The following is a 17,707-nucleotide window of genomic DNA, read 5'->3' on the forward strand; positions in this document are numbered from 1 at the left end:
TGGCATGTTGCATATGAAACTGTGGAAATGCTGTTCTGATGGGAGGAAATCTGAGTGTGAGCTGAGTGAGGGGCACTTGGAAGGGAGAGCAGAGCTGAACTGGGTGCAAGAAGGAGCAGCAGCTGATGCCAGAGGCATGCTGGGATTATTTAGTTCCAGGCTGACTTGGTGACGTCCCCTCTGTCACTCCCAGCTCCCAGGATGTGACAGGTGCTGCCGGGGAGTCGGAGCCCAGGAGCCCAGGTTGGCGTGCTCTGTCTTCGTCCATTTGTTATCCACATTTTGAGAATTATGGATTAATTGGATTACATGGTAAATAGGGGATAACAGATTAAAGGGATATTATTGGGTTAAACCCCTTCTTAAACCCCTTCACCTTTCTTTGTTAATACTGTTATGCAAGATAAAAATGTCAGCCATGAAATAAACTTGGTGTGACTCCTCCCTTCGGTGCTTTTGGAAATGAGCACCTTCCACCCACTGTGGCCCAGCTCTGCTGCCACAGGGTTTTACAAAAGATTGCTTCTGTGAGTCAGGACTTGGACCTTTTCCTTCTTTTAGGGCAGATATTCAGTTTGTGTGACCGAACACAAGGCAGGTTTCACTTCTACCCGGCGTGACGCAGTTCTGATGGCTTTGAAAAGAGTCAAACCTGGCTCGAGCCGCAGCTCGAGGGCTGGAAAGAGGAAATAGGTTTGTGCTCTCGGAGGTGGGACGAGCTGTGACGCATTTGTGATGTGTTTTGGTGGAGAGCAGCATTATTTTGTGCTCCTGGATCAGCAAGTGTCTGAACTCTCCAGTCTTGCAAAGAAACAGGAATTAATTCCAGGGCACTGAACTTTTATCTTTGAAATGGGCAGATCAGGTTTAAGCGACTATTCAGGTGGTTGAGCTGGAGAGAAAGGAGCTGGGAGATCTGAGATGTGTGGTCTTGACACACACTGTCTGTGCTCCAGCCCTTCTAGGGCTGGGCCATTCGTGCTTCCACAGGCAGCAATGCCATTTCCCAGCAGTTTGTCCTTCCTTTTCAGGGAGTTTTGGATTAGTTTCACATGGAGCAGTTGGCTGCTCTGCACATGGCCACAGTAATGCTCATGTGGGAATAAATGGGGACTGCTCTGCTTTGGTGGGAGTGCCAGTTTGTCCTGGTTTTAACATAACTTTGGCCATAATTAACACTTAGAGAAAGGAAACATCTCACCAGGAAATGTGTTTTGTGTTAGCAGACTCAAATATTTTGACCCAGATTTGCAGTTTGGTAAGTAAAGATACTGTTGCTTACCTCTACACTTTCCCCTAACACCTTCAGCACCTTATTAAAAATTAGTTAATGTATATGCTTATTGTAAACTCCCAAAACACTGCTAATATGCTGCTTGAAGAGAGAGTGTTATATCAAATGTTGAAGCACAGAATGGCAATTCAGAAACAGATTGTTTCCCCTCATCATAGGAGATTCCAAACAAATTGCTGGATTGCTGCTATAAAATAGGGCAAGTATATTTTTAAAATTTAGTTTCTTGAGTAAACAAGGTATAAGTATGATGGTGGAGTTTTGTCCTAGTCTGTTGAGTGGGGCATGTTTGGAAGAGGAATCCTCATTAGAAAGCACTGGGAGGAGAGACTGGTAAGAAATTAATTTATAGAAACCTGAAAGCTGTGAAGGAACCAAGATTATTTTATTTATCTCCAAGTCTGAGACCAGTAGAAGAAACCCAACCAGTCCAATGTCTCGACATGAGACTTGGTTAAACTTCTGCTGGTCTAACAATCAAGACAATTGTGGATTTGAGCTCATTAATATAATTAGGATATGCATTCATGGCATAAATATATCATCTGGATCATCTCCCTCTTTTGTGTAACGTTTCAGACACCCCCTGTCTGGGTGGAGGAGGTTGTGCTCTCTTGTCTCTCTCACACTGGAAATCTGCATTGATTTGACTAAAATGTTTCTCCACTCCTTAGCTCTGTTTATTACTGACATTTCAGAAGACATCTGGTGCAGCTTCAGAGGCAGCACTATTGATCTGCAGTCAGTCTGCTTTTGAATCAGCTTGGGGTGGGGTGGCAAGAACATAAAGGTTGTTGGAGTTTCTTTGCCAAAATCCTCAGCTATGGATTTTTCTGGATTAAGCCTCTATCAGAAAAAACCTGTCCATAACAGAGTGTGTGCTCTAAGCATTTTTAGGGTGCTGCAAGGTGCAGAATTTCCAGGCTCTGGTTATTCCTCCATCATCTTCCTTCAAGCTGCTTTTCCCATGTTATGGACGGGTTTGGTTTGTGTGTCAAATTCAGGCATGTACACACCAGCCTAAAAACATTGTAGGTGCCTGTTCTTACTCTAAACTAGGCTTGTAAAAAAGCTTTTCTCGTGTGTTGTTTTTGTTTGTTTGTGTTTATATGGGTTTTTAATTAAATAAAATAGGAAATATTTGTTTCTCTTTTCTAAGAAATTCAAGTAAGGTCAGGAAGAGAAAATGTTTGGTGGCTCTTACAACTCTAATCTAGAGTTACTAAGTTATATCTCCTGTTTTCTTAAAATACCTGATTTATTATCTCAGACACTTAATAAGCCTTGTCAGTTCAGTATGTTCCACTGAACTTGCAGCCAGACGTAGATGGCTTGATAAATTGTGTTTCTTTCTTTAAACCTTGTGATGACTTAATCTTTATTTGGTGCTTTTTTTCCTCTTTCTTTTTTAAACGATTGCTCTTGGAAAAAATGCAGTGTCCCTGTTCCCCTCGAAGAGCTAAAAAGCCATTTGGCTGTGCTAAGGTTTCAGCAAATCGTATTTAGATTGCTGACATTGTTTTCATGGAAACCAAATAAATTGGTGCCACTTCCTGGGTTTAAAAGATGTGTTCATCTGGTGTGTATTTCATGTAGTCTTTTTTTCTTTTTTTTTTTTGCCCCTCCCCAAAAAATATTTCTGTGGTTACTTCGCTTGACGCACTGACTAGACAGTGATCTTTGTGCCGTGTATCAGCTATAAAAGAGACCTGCTCTGGTTTTACCAGCAGGTAGATCACCAACTGTGCTGTAACCATGTCTTTGGAGAGAGAGTGAGTTGTAAAACTGGAGATATTTCCTTCTACAGGCACTGGCAAGTAGTTACAGTAGATGCAGCGTTGTAAGGGAAGCTGTTGTGGTAACATCACCTCGATAGGAGCATGATTTAGGTGTGTTTTCTTGTAAATCACGTTCATGATGAACTGCCTTGGCTCTCTCAGTGAGGATCACAAGGCTCCGAGAGGCACAGAGGCTGGTTTGACTCAAACCTTTCTGAAAATGGAATACTTGACAGTTATGAATAAAGCTATTTAACAGTCAACTTCCTGTGGTTTACATGCATTTCTGAATCAGGAGGAGGCTGAAGGGCTGCAGCTGAGATGTGTATATTCCATCTGAACAAAAAAGGGCATCTGCTACAAGCAGTCAGAGGGACTGCTTAAGATCTGATATCCCAATGTGATACAATAGTGTTTAAAACAGCCAAAGCACTCTCATGTAACACCGGAAGGTCTTTGGAGCTGATGTGTAGGTGGTTCATTCTGTTGTATTGGGGGGTGTTCAAGAAGTTTGCTTTATTGCAGTACATCAGTATTCATGTGCTCAAGCCTGTGTTTGGTTTTGCCACTCGTATGGGCATCTTTGGGCTGTGCTTTAAGTGCAGGGCAGGGCACAAGTCAGGTGCTGTGGGATGGTTGGTGTCTGCAGTGTCACAGGTCGCTGCTCACCTTCAGCCAAGCCACAGAGGTTTGCAGTTCAGAACTGCTCAACTGTAAAAATTACTTTAAAGGGTTCACCTGCATTTAAAAAAAAGTTCAGCTGTGACTAGTTAAAGACTATCACATGGAATCACAGGAGGGTTTGGAGGGACACTTTCCACAAGACCAGGTTGCTCCATGCCCTGTCCAACTTGCCCTTAAACACTTTCAGGGATGGGGCAGCCACAGTTTCCTGTCAGGGCCTCACCACCCTCACAGGCAAGAATTTTTTCCTAATATCCAATCTAAACCTACTCTGTCAGCAGGAAGCCATTCCCTCCTGTCCTGGCGCTCCAGGCTCTTTGTAGGTAGTTCTCTCCATCTTTCATGTCAGCTCCTTCAGGTACTGGAAGGCCACAATTAGATCATCCCAAAGCCTTCTCTTTTCCAGTCTGAACATTCCCAATTCCCTCAGCCTTTCCTCACAGCAGAGGTGCTCCATCCCTCTGATCATCTTGGTGGCCTCCTCTGGACTCGCTCCAACAGGTCAAGGTCCTTCCTGTCCTGGGGACATCACTATATATTTTTAGCTAATCTTTAAATTTCCGTCCTATGTGCTCACAGAACGTGGGTGTGAAGACAACAGGAATGTGATGGAGAGCTGCAGTTTTTCCTTGGGGGCAGATCCTGCAGTTTCCCAGTTCTGTACAGATTTTGTCCTCGGTGTGGCTCCTTTGTGGCGTGACAGCCACAGGTTGACTGAGGGGCAGCCACGTGGCAGGGCTGGACGTGGTGAGCCACACTGGAGTTAGTGGGGCAGAGGGGGGAAACCCAGACTCTTTTTTCTACTCATCTTGGGTAAACCAGAGAGTTTACAGTTTGTCTAAGGGGAAATTTTAGGTGTGACAAGTGTCTGTTGAATACGGACATTTAAATACACTCACTGTCATGAATTTACTGAGAGAAATGTAGTTCTGTATCTACCAAGTGGTCTTTGGATCTGTTTTACAGGGATGTGACTGGATCATTTTCTTACCAATTTTTAAAAATTGGTGGCATTAAGACTTCCCTTGGTTGTTGTGTTGTGGGTTTTTCAGTGTTTTCTCTTAATTTTTGCACAAAATACGTAGGTTCACCCTTTTGGAAAGGGACTGGAAGTCTTGCTTGGCTGCTTTGTGATGCTGCCTTTTTGAAGCTTGTTTAAATGGGTCAAAACTCTTTGGTTCTGTGGTAGTGCATTCTGATAAGGATCTGTTCACCAAGGTGGTTTGCTGCTCGGCGGTGTCTGTAGTTAGCAGAGCTCACCCTGCTGCTACCAACGTGGCCAGGGCAGACAGAAAATCCCCACTAGTCGGGGCCCTGCCTTGTAGCTGTGGTGTGGAAGGGTGGGTGGAAGAACAGAGGAGTTTGAAGCTGTTCAAGGTTCTGGATGCCATGCAAATTGGTAACATCCAATGATTGAACAGCTGTTGTCCTTGGATGCAGAGTTGAGTCATGTTGATGGCACTTGGTGTGTTGGGTTTGTTGTCCGAATAGATTTTCATGAGGTGAGAGCCCAGTGATTGAGCTGATGATGTGCAGGCAGGAAGCTGGTATGTCACTGCTGTATTAGCTGTGTTATCCTTGTAATTGGTTGATTTTAGAGTTCAGTCTCTTGAGTTTCAGCATGGCCACCCTGATACTTGTCTGCTGTTGGCTCTGGTCGGTGACAGCCCGGGAAGCAGAGCCGGTTTCTTGCCGTTCCTCCCGGCAGTGACTTTGCTGTGTCACGTGGCTCTGGAGCGTTGCTGTTGCTGCAGGCCCCTGTATTTTGCATTTGTGATTTCAGGAAATCCCCTCTTTTAGGAAGCTGCTTCTGGGGGGTGTTTTCTGACCTTTCCAGGCTGTAGTTTGTCTGTCCCAACTGCTCAATCTGTTGCAGTAGCAGTGAGCCCTGAGACTTAAAGGAAGGGTAGTGACTTATGTATTCCAGTGCTGTGGAGTTAATGGTTCTTTAGGGAGTAGACATTGCTGTAAGTAGTATAAAAAAGAGCTATCTGAGATGAAAATACATGTTTGCCTACACACACACAAATACTTACAGCCTCTGAGGCCCAGGTATTCTAGAATAAATACCTCCACTTAATGAGTCTGGAATCTGGCTGATTTGTATGTAGCCCTGTGGGGAAGGGCAGGTTGCCAGCTCCTACTGGCACCTAAAAAAGAAATTAAATCTGACCTTAAATTTTATTTTGCCTTAATACTCATCTACGGACAGTGGTTTTAGCACTTGGAAGGCCTGAATTCTGATCCTGTTACTCCTGCTTGGGAAGCTTGATGGATTTGTGCATCAGGGTTGTTTATTTTCTGTGAAATAGGAATGCTCTTCCCTTTACACTTTCCTTACAGGATTGAGGCTAGAATGGGTGCTGAAAAAGATGTAGTTGTACAATACTGCTGTCATGGCAAGCAGTAGGTGCTGAGTGCCACTAAACTGGTTAGTGTTATTGCTGCAGTTTGTCATCCCAGAGAAAACTGGGACAGCTGAGCCAAACAGAAGGGAAGGGAAGGTAGTAGAGGTGTGTTGGACTCTTTCCCTGCAGGTGTGTCGAGCACAAGGCATGTTTCAACCAGAGCCCCAGTCTTGCCTCATTAAGAGTTGATGTTCAAATTGCACACTTCAAGGTGTGGTATCTACTTGTGTTATGTAACTTATTTTAGTACCTGGAAAATTTGCAAAAAACCCTTGCTTATGTGTCTGCCAGAACCCTTTTTGGCCTGTTATTTACCCTCCCCTAGGTAGGTAGGGTAGATGCTTCGGTGGCACAATTTAATAGTGAGGTTTGATATTCATTCCAGATAAGTTTTCAGAGTTCAGATTGAAGTGAGGGGAAGTCGTTATCAGGGTGTAACTCCTGTCCTAATTCACTTGTCTGGATTAGATGTATCACCCTGGTTTCGGATGCTGCTTGAATTTCTCATCAAGCAAACTCACTCAGAATTCTTGCTTTTCCATCTGCAGAGTGAAAACACAGGTGGTTTCTTTTCTGCACTTACTGTAAAGTAAATAAGTTACAGCTGGTCATCAGGAGCTTTCAAAAGGAAGCAGTTTGTGCTTCTGTGAGGATGCTGAGAACCCTAAAGAGGTGCTGCTTTCCTCTGCAAGGAATTCCTCAGTACATTACCTGCTGCAGTTGAATTCAGGTGCAGCAGTATCCATGTAAGAATTCCTCTCTAATCCCAGCACCCTGATGGAGTCCTGCAGGGTTGACTGTAGTTCAGGCTTACCATGGAAAACTCTTTAGTTCCGCATTAGTGGAGGGATTACAAACTGCAGGTACTATTTGCCAGGACAGTGCTGGCTTGGATCCAGAAAATAACCTGGAATACCTGTACAGCAGATGTGATCCCATGCAGTACAGCACCCTGGAGCTCTGCTCCTTCCTCCCAGAGGAAGGAATTCTGGTCCAGCTTGGTGTCTGATGGGAAACCTGAGTGAAAGGCTCCATGTGTTGTGGTTTCTCATCCTCTGTTGTGCTCGTCATTCCCTGTGCTCCGGGGAAGTACCTGTGGGAATGGATCGTGTGGCACTGCAGTTATAAATTAACTTTCTCCAGTGATTAATCCCCATACCTGAATGTCTGTGTGTGCACACTTGCAAAGCCTTAGAGGGATTGAATGTTTCTTTTCATAAGGAAGGTGTGGCTGCTTCATTGATGCTCCCTGTGGATAATACTTGGATTTATTTATCAAGTCTAAACTTGGAAAGAATGTAACTATTATAAATGTGCCTTCTTATGCTTTTAAGCTTAAATATTAACTGGCCTAAGAATAAATCATCAGTTGTGTTCTTAGTTTAGCTGCTTTTAAAAATGACAGTGATTAAAGCTTACAACACTTAAATGTAGATTTTGGTAAATTATCTGGACTTCAGAATGTAAACTATTGGGATCAAATACGTCGCTTATTTAAATAACTGTTTGATTTGTTTTTAGGGGGAATCTGTAAAGTATTTCTTGGACAACTTGGATAAACTTGGAGAACAAGTAAGTTCTTTTTTTATTTTTCTTTCCAGTCTTGAGTATTAAGTTGTCTTTGTGATCTCTGGGTTTTAAGTAGATGAAATGTAATCAGTGTCTACTCTAATAACTTTATCTTTAGTTAACTTTGACTGTTGCATTATCTCAGCAGTTCATCACTGACATGTCAAAAACACAAGGCAGTGCAAGGGCCAGGAGACTTTCTGGAAATAAAAGTTCTGTCAAAATTGAGCAAAAAACAAGTTACAAATGATTGTCCAGTCAGAAGACTGTTAAAATAGCCCCTCAACACTAAATGATACCCAAAAATGACTGGGTTTGGGTTTACATATCCATTTAGGAACACTTGAGTTAAATCACAGGCCAGTAGTCTCTGAGGAAAAAGCTGAAGTTTCTGTAGAATACTTTTTTTATAGAACTGTTAGTTATTGCTTGAATAATGAAGTTGTTTGCTGATAGTCTGGGTTGTGTATTGCAGGAATGGCCTGTGGAAAAACTGCCTTTAAAATGGGATGGTGCTTGAACTCTGTGGGGAGGCAGTTTCTCTGTGGTCCTTTCCAGCTGATGGCTAACAACTGAAGGAATCCAAACCACTTCAATTGAGCCCCGTTACATCATGCTTAATTTCATTTTTCTTTTTGCCTTTAACAGATAAAAATTTGATTTTAATCCAGGCTGTTTCTCTGCTTTGAACTGTCACTGTTCTGACCGGAGCACCGGTGCGGAACGCAGGCGCTTCCCAGACCTCTGGCTTGGGAACTCCAGCACTTGCTCTCTGAATTAGGATTTGGTCTGGAGTTATAAGACCTGCACTCAGGAGGAGAACTGCACTTGCTTTAATGAACTGCTAAACTCTCTGCCAGTGGTGGATTTCTGGTGGTCTTTGAATCCAGTGCCACTTGAGTTCTGAATGGTTTGGTTTTCTTCCCCAGCACAGTTGGATAAAGAGTTTTGCAGCTTCATTTCAAAGTTCTTTATTTAGAAACTTTGGTCCATTCTTTGTTTAAAGTGTAAAACTTAGTCACTAGTTGAGTTTTTTTAATGTTTTTATATACACACACTTAACTATAGTGTGATGTTGCCGTGGGAATGCTGTGAACTCTGAATTACAGCTTTTCCAGCTTCAGGTTAGACCAAGTGGTGTTGAGAATCAGAGGAACTCATCAAGATCTTCTGTTGTAGAAAATGTTAAGTCTTTGAGGAAAAAAGGACTAAGTTTTGTTCCTGAGTAAAAGATTTGATAGGTTCTTCTGGTTTATTCTTATCTATATGCAAGATTTATCTAATGAATATTTCCCCAAGCTGTATTAATGTAAGTATTTTACTGTTCTTATCTGATGCAACTGGGCTGACCTGCAACTAAGTTGCTTATAAACACACAGATCTGCCACTCGTGTGCCTGTTGCCAAAAAGGAGCTGATAACAGCACAGAGGGAAAAGAACTTAATGTTCAGATTTAATCAATCAGCAAAAAAAAAAAAAGAGTATCTGACAGGCATACGTGTGTGGGATCTCTTGGATTCCTTGCAACTGTTTGTTGTTGTTTCAACTGCCAGTGCAGACTATATGTATTCAAAATATCTCACAGAGAGATGTTGCTTTCCATGTTGTGATTGGATCTTAGTCATGCCTTAAATTGTAATCTTAACTAGGCAAACTGTGATGTGATACCCAAAAGGACTCCTTTAGAAGAAACAGACTGCAGTGGATCTGGGGAAGGAGATAATTCAGGAAGGAGGCACATGTTCCAAATCAGTGTCTATATGGGGATGCTTGCAGGAAAGACACTGATTGACAATGGCAAAACATTGAACTTGGAAAATAATACTCACTGCCATCCAAGGAAAATATTCACTTAATGCTGCAGCCTAAAGATGTGGAGAATGGGATCAACACTGAGAAAAGGGCCAGCAAGTGGCAAACTGCCAGTATCCCAAGGATCTGGAGAAGGAGAAAAACATAACCATCCTTCAAAAAGATAACTAAAATACTGGAAGGTTTCTTAGGAGTTGTTCTGTTTGGTTTCCTGGAGCCAGATGATGGCTGGATACCCACACTTGTCTTGCAGAGCACTCCTTTGCTGTCTGTTGCATCAGAGTAGCCAATATCCAGGATAAAACAGAGAGTCAGGGAATGGTTTGGGTTGGAAGGGACCTTTAAGACCGTGGTGTTTCTTCTGTGTGTCTTCTGTGCGTGTAGAACTTGAAAGCACTTGAAAGGATTCTGTTTGTGGTTACAAGTGTGGTAGGAGTTTTCAATGAGTAATAGTACTTGAGAGGGAATTTGTCAGGAATTCCAGGGATAAGCTCCTTGTTCTTGAAAGCTTTACTGAATAAACATTACAGGTCAACTCCCCGGAGAGTTTGCTTTGTGCTCTTGTTTCAGTATTGAAGGTACATATGGCTTTGCCTATTATATTAATTGCTTTTATTTATTTACATGATTTAATAATTTCAGTCACTCCTGAGCTTTCCTAAGACTTTCTGCTTTTGTTCTGAGAACTTGAGACTAACTTCCTGAACAACAAAAGAATTCATATCCCCATTTGAAAGTTGAAATAAGAATTGAACCTCTTGCCTACATGTTGACAGTCAGCTTTGCTCAAAATCCCTTCACATGTGCCCAGTGACATTTGATACAGTTACTGCTCTATTCTTCTGATTGTTTTCCCCTCTACAATTTTGGTAGGAAAGACCCAAGATAAATTTAATAAAAAGAAAAGTCTTACCACCCTTTAAAGTTGCTTCATTTACTCAGACAAGGGAGTGGCAGCACGTCTGCTGCTCAGTTTGGGGAGAACTCGATCCTGCTTTAGCTGTTGAGCTCTCCTGCAGGTTTAGGTGGTGTGGGGTTTGATGTGTAGCAGTGCTGCAGCAAAGGCCCAGGGTGGGGATCCTGTGCTTCAGAGCTGCTTTGTAATTTGTGCCACAATAAAAATCAGCACCTTAGTCATGGGCAGCTCGGATAAAGAACCCAGAGCTCAGACAAAGCCATCTCTCCCTGGTTTCACTTTGGAGCCTACATGGTAAAGCAAAGTGATGTTTGAATTTTTGTAATGTTGCACTCCATGATTTTTAGATTTTATTTTTGTGGCTTGAACTTGCCTTAAACTTGGGATACAAGTATTGAAGTGGCCATGGAGTTGTGTTTGTTCCCCCGCCCAGCCGACTGCTTGAATCAGACTTTCTGGACCATGGTCTCACACGTCTTTATAAAAGCTCCAAGTCTGGGAACTGGCACTGTCAAAGGAATATCATAGATCATTCACTAAGAGGAGACTGAAATTCCAAAACCTAAACAGCGCTCTCTGAAGTTGTGAGAAATGCTGGAAAAATGTGAGGAACAGTTTCCACAACAAGTGAACAACAAGGCTTTAAGCTCCAGCACAGCCAGCTGTCTGGGAGAGATGCTCCTTGCAGATAGCAGAAGGACTTGGAGCAGATGCAAAAGTGTAATTCTAGGAATGAAGAAATCCCCAGTCCAAGTCTTGAATTTCATGCTGTCAAAAGCTGACTAATAAGAGTTCATCATCCTGGAGCATCTGCATCCATCGATGATGTTCATACAACAGTCAAAAAATAGTCAAAAAAGAGGCAGAATTCCTGCCTCTTGAATTCTGGGGAAAGGTGGGCTGGAGAAGTTCAGGGTGCAGCTGTGTGCCCTCCAGGCTGTGCTCTGGGAAGAGGCTGCTGTCCCCAGCTGCCTGGTTCCTCTCCTGTTCTGCTCATGGCACAGTGAATTTTGGACAAAGCCAGGCAGTGTGAGCTCACTGGTGTGGCACACAGCTAATAGAGTGACTTTTTGGACCGAGACAGCTGAATGCAAAAGATCCATGGCACAAACACAATAAGCTGCTTAAGTTTTGCTTTTCAGGCATAATTGGTTGCCTTAAAATCACTTAGTGAGCTGCTCTTTTGCACTGGAAGCAGTCGTGCAATGTGCAGGAGAGCCTGGGAGGAGCAGAGAGCCCACAGTTGGAACAGGATATACCCTGGTTATTGATTTGGGAAACCTGTTTTAGAACCCATTTGCTGCATTGCAGTGTTGGCAGCCAGCGTGTTCCCCAACTTTGTGAGGAGAGGATGAATAAAGCACAGAGTAATCCAGAACAAGGGAAACGGGCATGAGGAATTGCTGGTTCACCTCCCAGGTTATTCATGGATCTTTGTCATGGAGAGCTTCATTTCTCTGGGGTACATATTTTGATGTAATATTGATGTGTTTCCTGTTCTGGACTCCAGATCTTTCCCAAAAGCTCCAGTGTTAGCATGTAAATACAGGTCTGATTATTGAAAACCTCGTGTTGTTCCTCTGCCACCTGCTCTCTCCATTGCAGCTCCACCATGCCCGTGATTGTAGCCTATAATCTGCAAACTCTCCTTTACTGTTTTTTTTTTTTTAGGATTACCTTCCCTCACAGCAAGACATCCTGCTGGCACGAAGACCCACCAAAGGGATCCACGAGTACGACTTCGAAATCAAAAATGTCCCTTTCAAAATGGTCGATGTGGGCGGGCAGAGGTCGGAGCGGAAGCGGTGGTTCGAGTGCTTCGACAGCGTCACGTCCATCCTCTTCCTCGTCTCCTCCAGTGAATTCGACCAGGTGCTCATGGAGGACCGGCAAACAAACCGCCTCACCGAGTCCCTGAACATTTTTGAAACAATAGTCAATAACCGGGTTTTCAGCAACGTCTCAATCATCCTCTTCCTAAACAAGACGGACTTGCTTGAGGAAAAAGTACAGAAAGTGAGCATCAAAGACTATTTCCCAGAGTTCGAAGGGGATCCCCACTGCTTAACAGATGTCCAAAAATTCCTGGTGGATTGTTTTCGCACGAAACGCCGGGACCAGCAGCAGAAGCCCCTGTACCACCACTTCACCACTGCTATTAACACAGAGAACATCCGGCTAGTTTTCCGTGATGTCAAGGATACCATCCTGCACGACAACCTCAAGCAGCTCATGTTACAGTGATGTGCAGAAGGACATTCTTGTTTCAGTAACTCTCGTGTGTTGTTTTTTTTTTTTTTTTTAACTAGAAGTTTACAGCAGGAGTAGAGAAATCCAGATCCTGTCAGACTTCTTGATATGTGGCTAAAAGCTGCTGCTGAACACATTATTGCCAATTTCTGCAGAAATTCAGGCTTAAATCTCTTCCAGTGTAGCTTCAAGATGACTCAAGTTGTAATTTTATAGCAGATCTATGTCTAAGTTACCTGTAAAGTGGTAAATTTGACCTTTTACAAACATGTATATCATCCTAGAAAATTCAGAATTCCAAGTCCAGACTTCCATGAAATTGTTGCAATTATTAGACTGTGGCAGTAATTTAGGGGTGGGGGGAGAAACTTTTCACATCTAACTTCATTACAAAGACTGTGATACCATAGCTGACTTATGATTTCTCAGGTCTATTTTGGTTAGAAATCCCATCAATCCCTTGCTGGAATCATCTGTTCAAAGCGCGGATCCCTGGGCGTAACGTACTTCCTGTTCAAGTACAAACCTTACCCTTGGGTTTGAATAGGAGATGCTTTAAAAATGCTTAAAATTGGGAGCTTCAGACATGTCTGGCAGGAAGTGCTGAGTCCAGGGACGAGGGGTTAGTGGTTGGCACAGTACACGGATTCACTCCGGCGTTGTCCGTACGTCTCGGAGCCATGGCAAAGCACAGAGCACTCTGGTCTGGTCCTCTGGACATTCTGATGTGGGAAGGGGGAGCAAGCTCAGCTTGTGTTTCATGTCTTCACTAAGCAGATGTTCCACGTGGGTAACCCGTTCTCGAAGCGCTTTAACTTAGCACTGGTTTGTTTGAATTCCCAGCTCCTTCCAAGCTGCCTCCTCGGAGTCAGTAACGCCTGGTGATGGAGAGAAGTACTTGCAAACCTAAGTGCCTCCTTGTGTTCTGTCCTCCTCTGGTATTTTCAGTGGCCTTATGAGTTCCCAGCAGAGGCCTTGTGTAGCTGACACCGTGGAGATGAATGTTTTTTTTCTGGAAAAAAACAAACAAACAAAAAGAAATGTGTCCCAGCAGAACGTGCTTCAGCTGATGAGGTTCTTTCTGAGACTTTCCAGTGGGGTCTAAGCAGTCCTAAGTGTACTTGAGCCAAATACGTCGCACAGCATCTCCCAGAGTGCTGCTTGTGACTGTTTTACCCAAAGTTCCATTGCAGTTTTATTTCTTTTATTTTGGGGGAGGGAGGTGGTTGTTAGTGTTGCCATGTGATGAAAAGAAATAATAATAATAATAATAATAATAATAATAAAACCCAATGAAAATAAAGCAATGCTCACATACCCTGTGGCACACTGCAAAACCACAGTGAGCTGCTGTGTTTCAGAAGTTAGTGCAGCTGCCACGTTTCCCCCAGGCTGTAGTGTCATGGGGGCAGTTCAGCTGCCCCTTTGCCCCGTGGAACCAATTCCTGTGGATCATGATGGTGGCCAACCCCTCAGTGAATTCTCATTCACATCCCTTGCACGTGGCGAGCGGTGGGACACGGTGTCCCTGCCAGGACATAGGAAAGCTGCCTGTCTCCTGAACTTAGCCTTTACTTACTGTGATTGTAAGTTGTATTAACATCTCTGTACCTCGTTCTCCTGGCAGCAGAGGGGGAATAGTGTATTTTTATTTAGTTAGGTGCTTTGAAAGACCTCTATTTTTTTATATCATCCAATGAGTAGCCATAGGTTAGTCTGTGATTCTGGTCATCAGGCACTATCTTGGGAGGAAAGAACTTTGAAAAGAGCTTGGGAGAAGTCACAGTGCAGAATCTAAACATAGTCCTAAAGTCTGGATGCAGCACTGATGTCGGGAGGATGAATAGAATTTTAGATGGGGATATTTAATGTAGATTTTGCTTCTATACTGGACATGAATTATTTCTGATTTGGTGAGTTCATATGTGAGCATTTCAAGAAGGAGGATGAACTAGAGACCTTAGGAAAGACAGTGAGGCTCTTTCAAGGACTGGCCATCCTTTGGAGAAGGATAATGATTGATTTGGTTGGGCTTTAAGTGCTCTATGAGCAGACACAAACCTCTGGTGGCCTCCAAAGTCCAGTGCTGGAAAGCAGAACCTGAACAAATCCATACCCCACCCTGTCAACAAGATGAGGAGTTGGGTTGGTTTTTTTCCTTTGCTGACAGTTGTCTGAACAAGTTTCTTTTCAAAAAAGAGACTTATCTCTGAATAAAACAGTTAATTTGGAGAGGTCTGCAGTATGTGCTTTGGAGGATGTCAGACCAGATGATTGCAGAAAAACTAAAAACTGGTAGTGGATGATAGGACGATTACCAGGGATTTATTTAAACAAATTTATGTAAAATAATGATGAATTTTGTGTCAAGGGACCTGTTAATTTACTGAAGATCTTTCAAACTGATGTCAGTCTAAGGATGCAGCCAAGGCATTGGGCACTTCTGACCTTGGCCAAAGTGGGGATCATATTCAGCAGCTTCTCTCTGAACCACCCCAAAAATCCTTGGTTTTAATCCTCTCAGATCACTGTCCCTGTGAACCCCAGGGCCTGTAAGAGAGTAGGGGGGACCCCAGTGCTGGGTCACTTGTAGGCCCTGGCAGATAAGCACTATATGAATCTCAGGCAGAAATTAATTGATTTAATTAAATAACTGAGTCAGATCACTTGGGTTTTCCACTCCCTGTTCTTGAGAGGGGGGTGAGACAACACACCTGGATGTACCTGTTTACATGGTTCCTGTGTTAAAATATGGCCAAAACCCCCAAATCATCGCCCTTGGCCACCTTCAGACTCACTCTTCATCAGCTCTCGAATGGAGCACAGTGTGGATGGTTGTATTGCCCTTCAGATTTATTTCTAAATATCATTTCTTTATTGCAGGACATAATTTTGGTACAAGGAACCAAACAAGTGACAGTTGTCTAGGGAGAGTGAAGCTTCCTCGTGGAAACCAGTCTGTGGTACAAGGTTGGGATGCATTTCTGGTGAAGGTGGGAAAGCAGGTACAAAATCAAGTTTTCCAGAAAATCAAGTTTCCCTAAATTTCTTAGTTCTCTGCTGGAGTGAGCTCTGTTCCATAGATCACTGACCCTGTGGAGATGAACCACTGCCTTGTACAACCTCCCTGTACTTGAAGGTGAAATTGGTGTTTCAGCGACTGTTCCCTCCTGCAGGGTGTTAAATGAGATGATTGATACCTAAAAACTGTGGCTGTTCATCAGGGCTTGGTAAAATTTCACATTTTTTAATATATTGTATGTGGGAGCGTAAGCCATCAGTTTGTGTGAAACTTCAGCTTTCTTCTGGAATAACTGCTCTTAGAAAGAAGTCAGGTTGATCTCAAAGGCTGTTCATTGGGCTCCTCTCTAAGTAGCTTTACATTTTGCCCATCAGCAGGTTGATCAGGTTGGGTGGGTGTTCCAAGCTTCCTGACCCTGGGCTGGGGACAGGATTCCTGGGGTGTGTCCAGGGTGTCCCTGGGCAGCAGAACACCCCCCTGGTTATTCCTCTTGCAGAAGGTCCATCTCCCACCACCACTCCTGTCCCAGCCCCATCCGAAGGCTCGTGCCGTACCCGGTTGTTCACCACTTCACTTTACAGGTCTTGTCTCTCTGATGGTACCATTAACATAGTTTTTAATTTCACAGCATTGCAATACAGTGCCATTTTGCAATTTCTTTGCGTTGTACTTGAAAATAAGTTGAATTGCAGACTATTTAAAACTGCTTTCCTGCGCTTTCAGTAGCAGTGAGAGCTTACCTTACGTGAAGCCTTTATGTAAAAATATATTTTGTAACAACCTCATAGATCTTTAACGAAACCAAGATTTGTATTAGCTTTGTATAAATGTTTGTGGCTTACAATTTTATATGTTGTTTAACTTTTTATAAACTTTCCAGGGACTACTTTTTATTGTAAATTTTTTTTTTTTCTCCTTGCTTTAGTTTAAGATTGGCAATAAATTATTTCTAAGGGAGGTCTTAGAAGAAAAAGCATCACTTCCTTTTTATAAAATGGTTAAATTGATTCACAGTTTAAAACCTTACACTTGCTTGTACATTGCTCTGTACATACTCTCCAAAAGTGTTGCCTTTCAGCTATTAATATTTGCCTTGTGTACAAAAATTACTGACGATGAATAAACATATACAGCCTCATGTTGGTGTGATGAAATCATCTTTTCAAATTAATAATGAGTGGAGGCAGCCAACGGACTCTTTTTGGGGGTTGGCAAAGGCCAGCTGGTTTGCTCCTGCCACATCTTGTCTTTCAGATAAAATATGTAAGAGAGTCAAGCAAACTCCCTGCTAAAAGGGCTCCTCCAGGTGCTGCTGGGCCTGATGACTCTCTCCCTGCCAGGGAGGCACCAGGAAAATGCTGACTTGCATTTGACAGCCCGTTTGGTGCTCAGTATTTAAAATATTGATGGCACTCGGGTGTGCTCTGCGACAAGTCTCTATGAATTATGGATTTCAGTATTGCAGAGTTGATTTTACTGGGGTTTTTTTAAGCTGTCCTCTGACTAAGCCAGCCTCTGCCTCCTGGACAAACGGGTCACTGGCTGCAATATGAAGCAGTATTTTGCAGCAAAACATTGATTTCTCCTTTGTCAGTTTTTATAGGCCTGAGATGCTTCATTTTCCACAACAGCCTTCGGATTTGGCCGGTGTGCTGTGGACACTAAATCCCCGGAAATACTCAGCCCAAGTCATCCTTGTTTATGCAGTTAGTGCTCAGTGTTAGCATTTATCTTGCTGATGGGGATACAGGAGCTGTAGGAATTCTCAGCAGTGTGAATGTTACTGTGGGCAGGTCGGGACCTGGATGCAGAGTGCAGTGGACTGAAGTGAGTTAAAACCCTGCCAAACGCCCTGGAACTTAAACCAGCTCCATGATGCAGTTTGGATTCCGGGTCCTGCCTGTCCTAGGGAAGCTGTTTCTGAGGAATCATCACTTCCTCTCTTGACCACTTTTTCGTGCTGGAACAGTCACA

The 17,707-nt window shown here is 43.2% G+C and overlaps 1 protein-coding gene across 1 annotated transcript in view; it reads left to right on the top strand.

The window, feature by feature from the left end:
* GNA13 (G protein subunit alpha 13) overlaps positions 1-16,871 on the top strand; it is a 29,373-nt gene extending 12,502 nt beyond the window's left edge. Inside the window, exons 3-4 of the mRNA XM_064676115.1 lie at positions 7,686-7,736; positions 12,133-16,871. Coding sequence (XP_064532185.1) covers positions 7,686-7,736; positions 12,133-12,705 — 624 coding nt within the window. The 3' untranslated portion in view covers positions 12,706-16,871. The remainder of the gene's footprint in view (positions 1-7,685; positions 7,737-12,132) is intronic.
* Positions 16,872-17,707: the final 836 nt, after the last annotated feature.

This window comes from Pseudopipra pipra, chromosome 19 (genome assembly GCF_036250125.1).
Source record: "Pseudopipra pipra isolate bDixPip1 chromosome 19, bDixPip1.hap1, whole genome shotgun sequence".
NCBI lineage: Eukaryota > Metazoa > Chordata > Aves > Passeriformes > Pipridae > Pseudopipra > Pseudopipra pipra.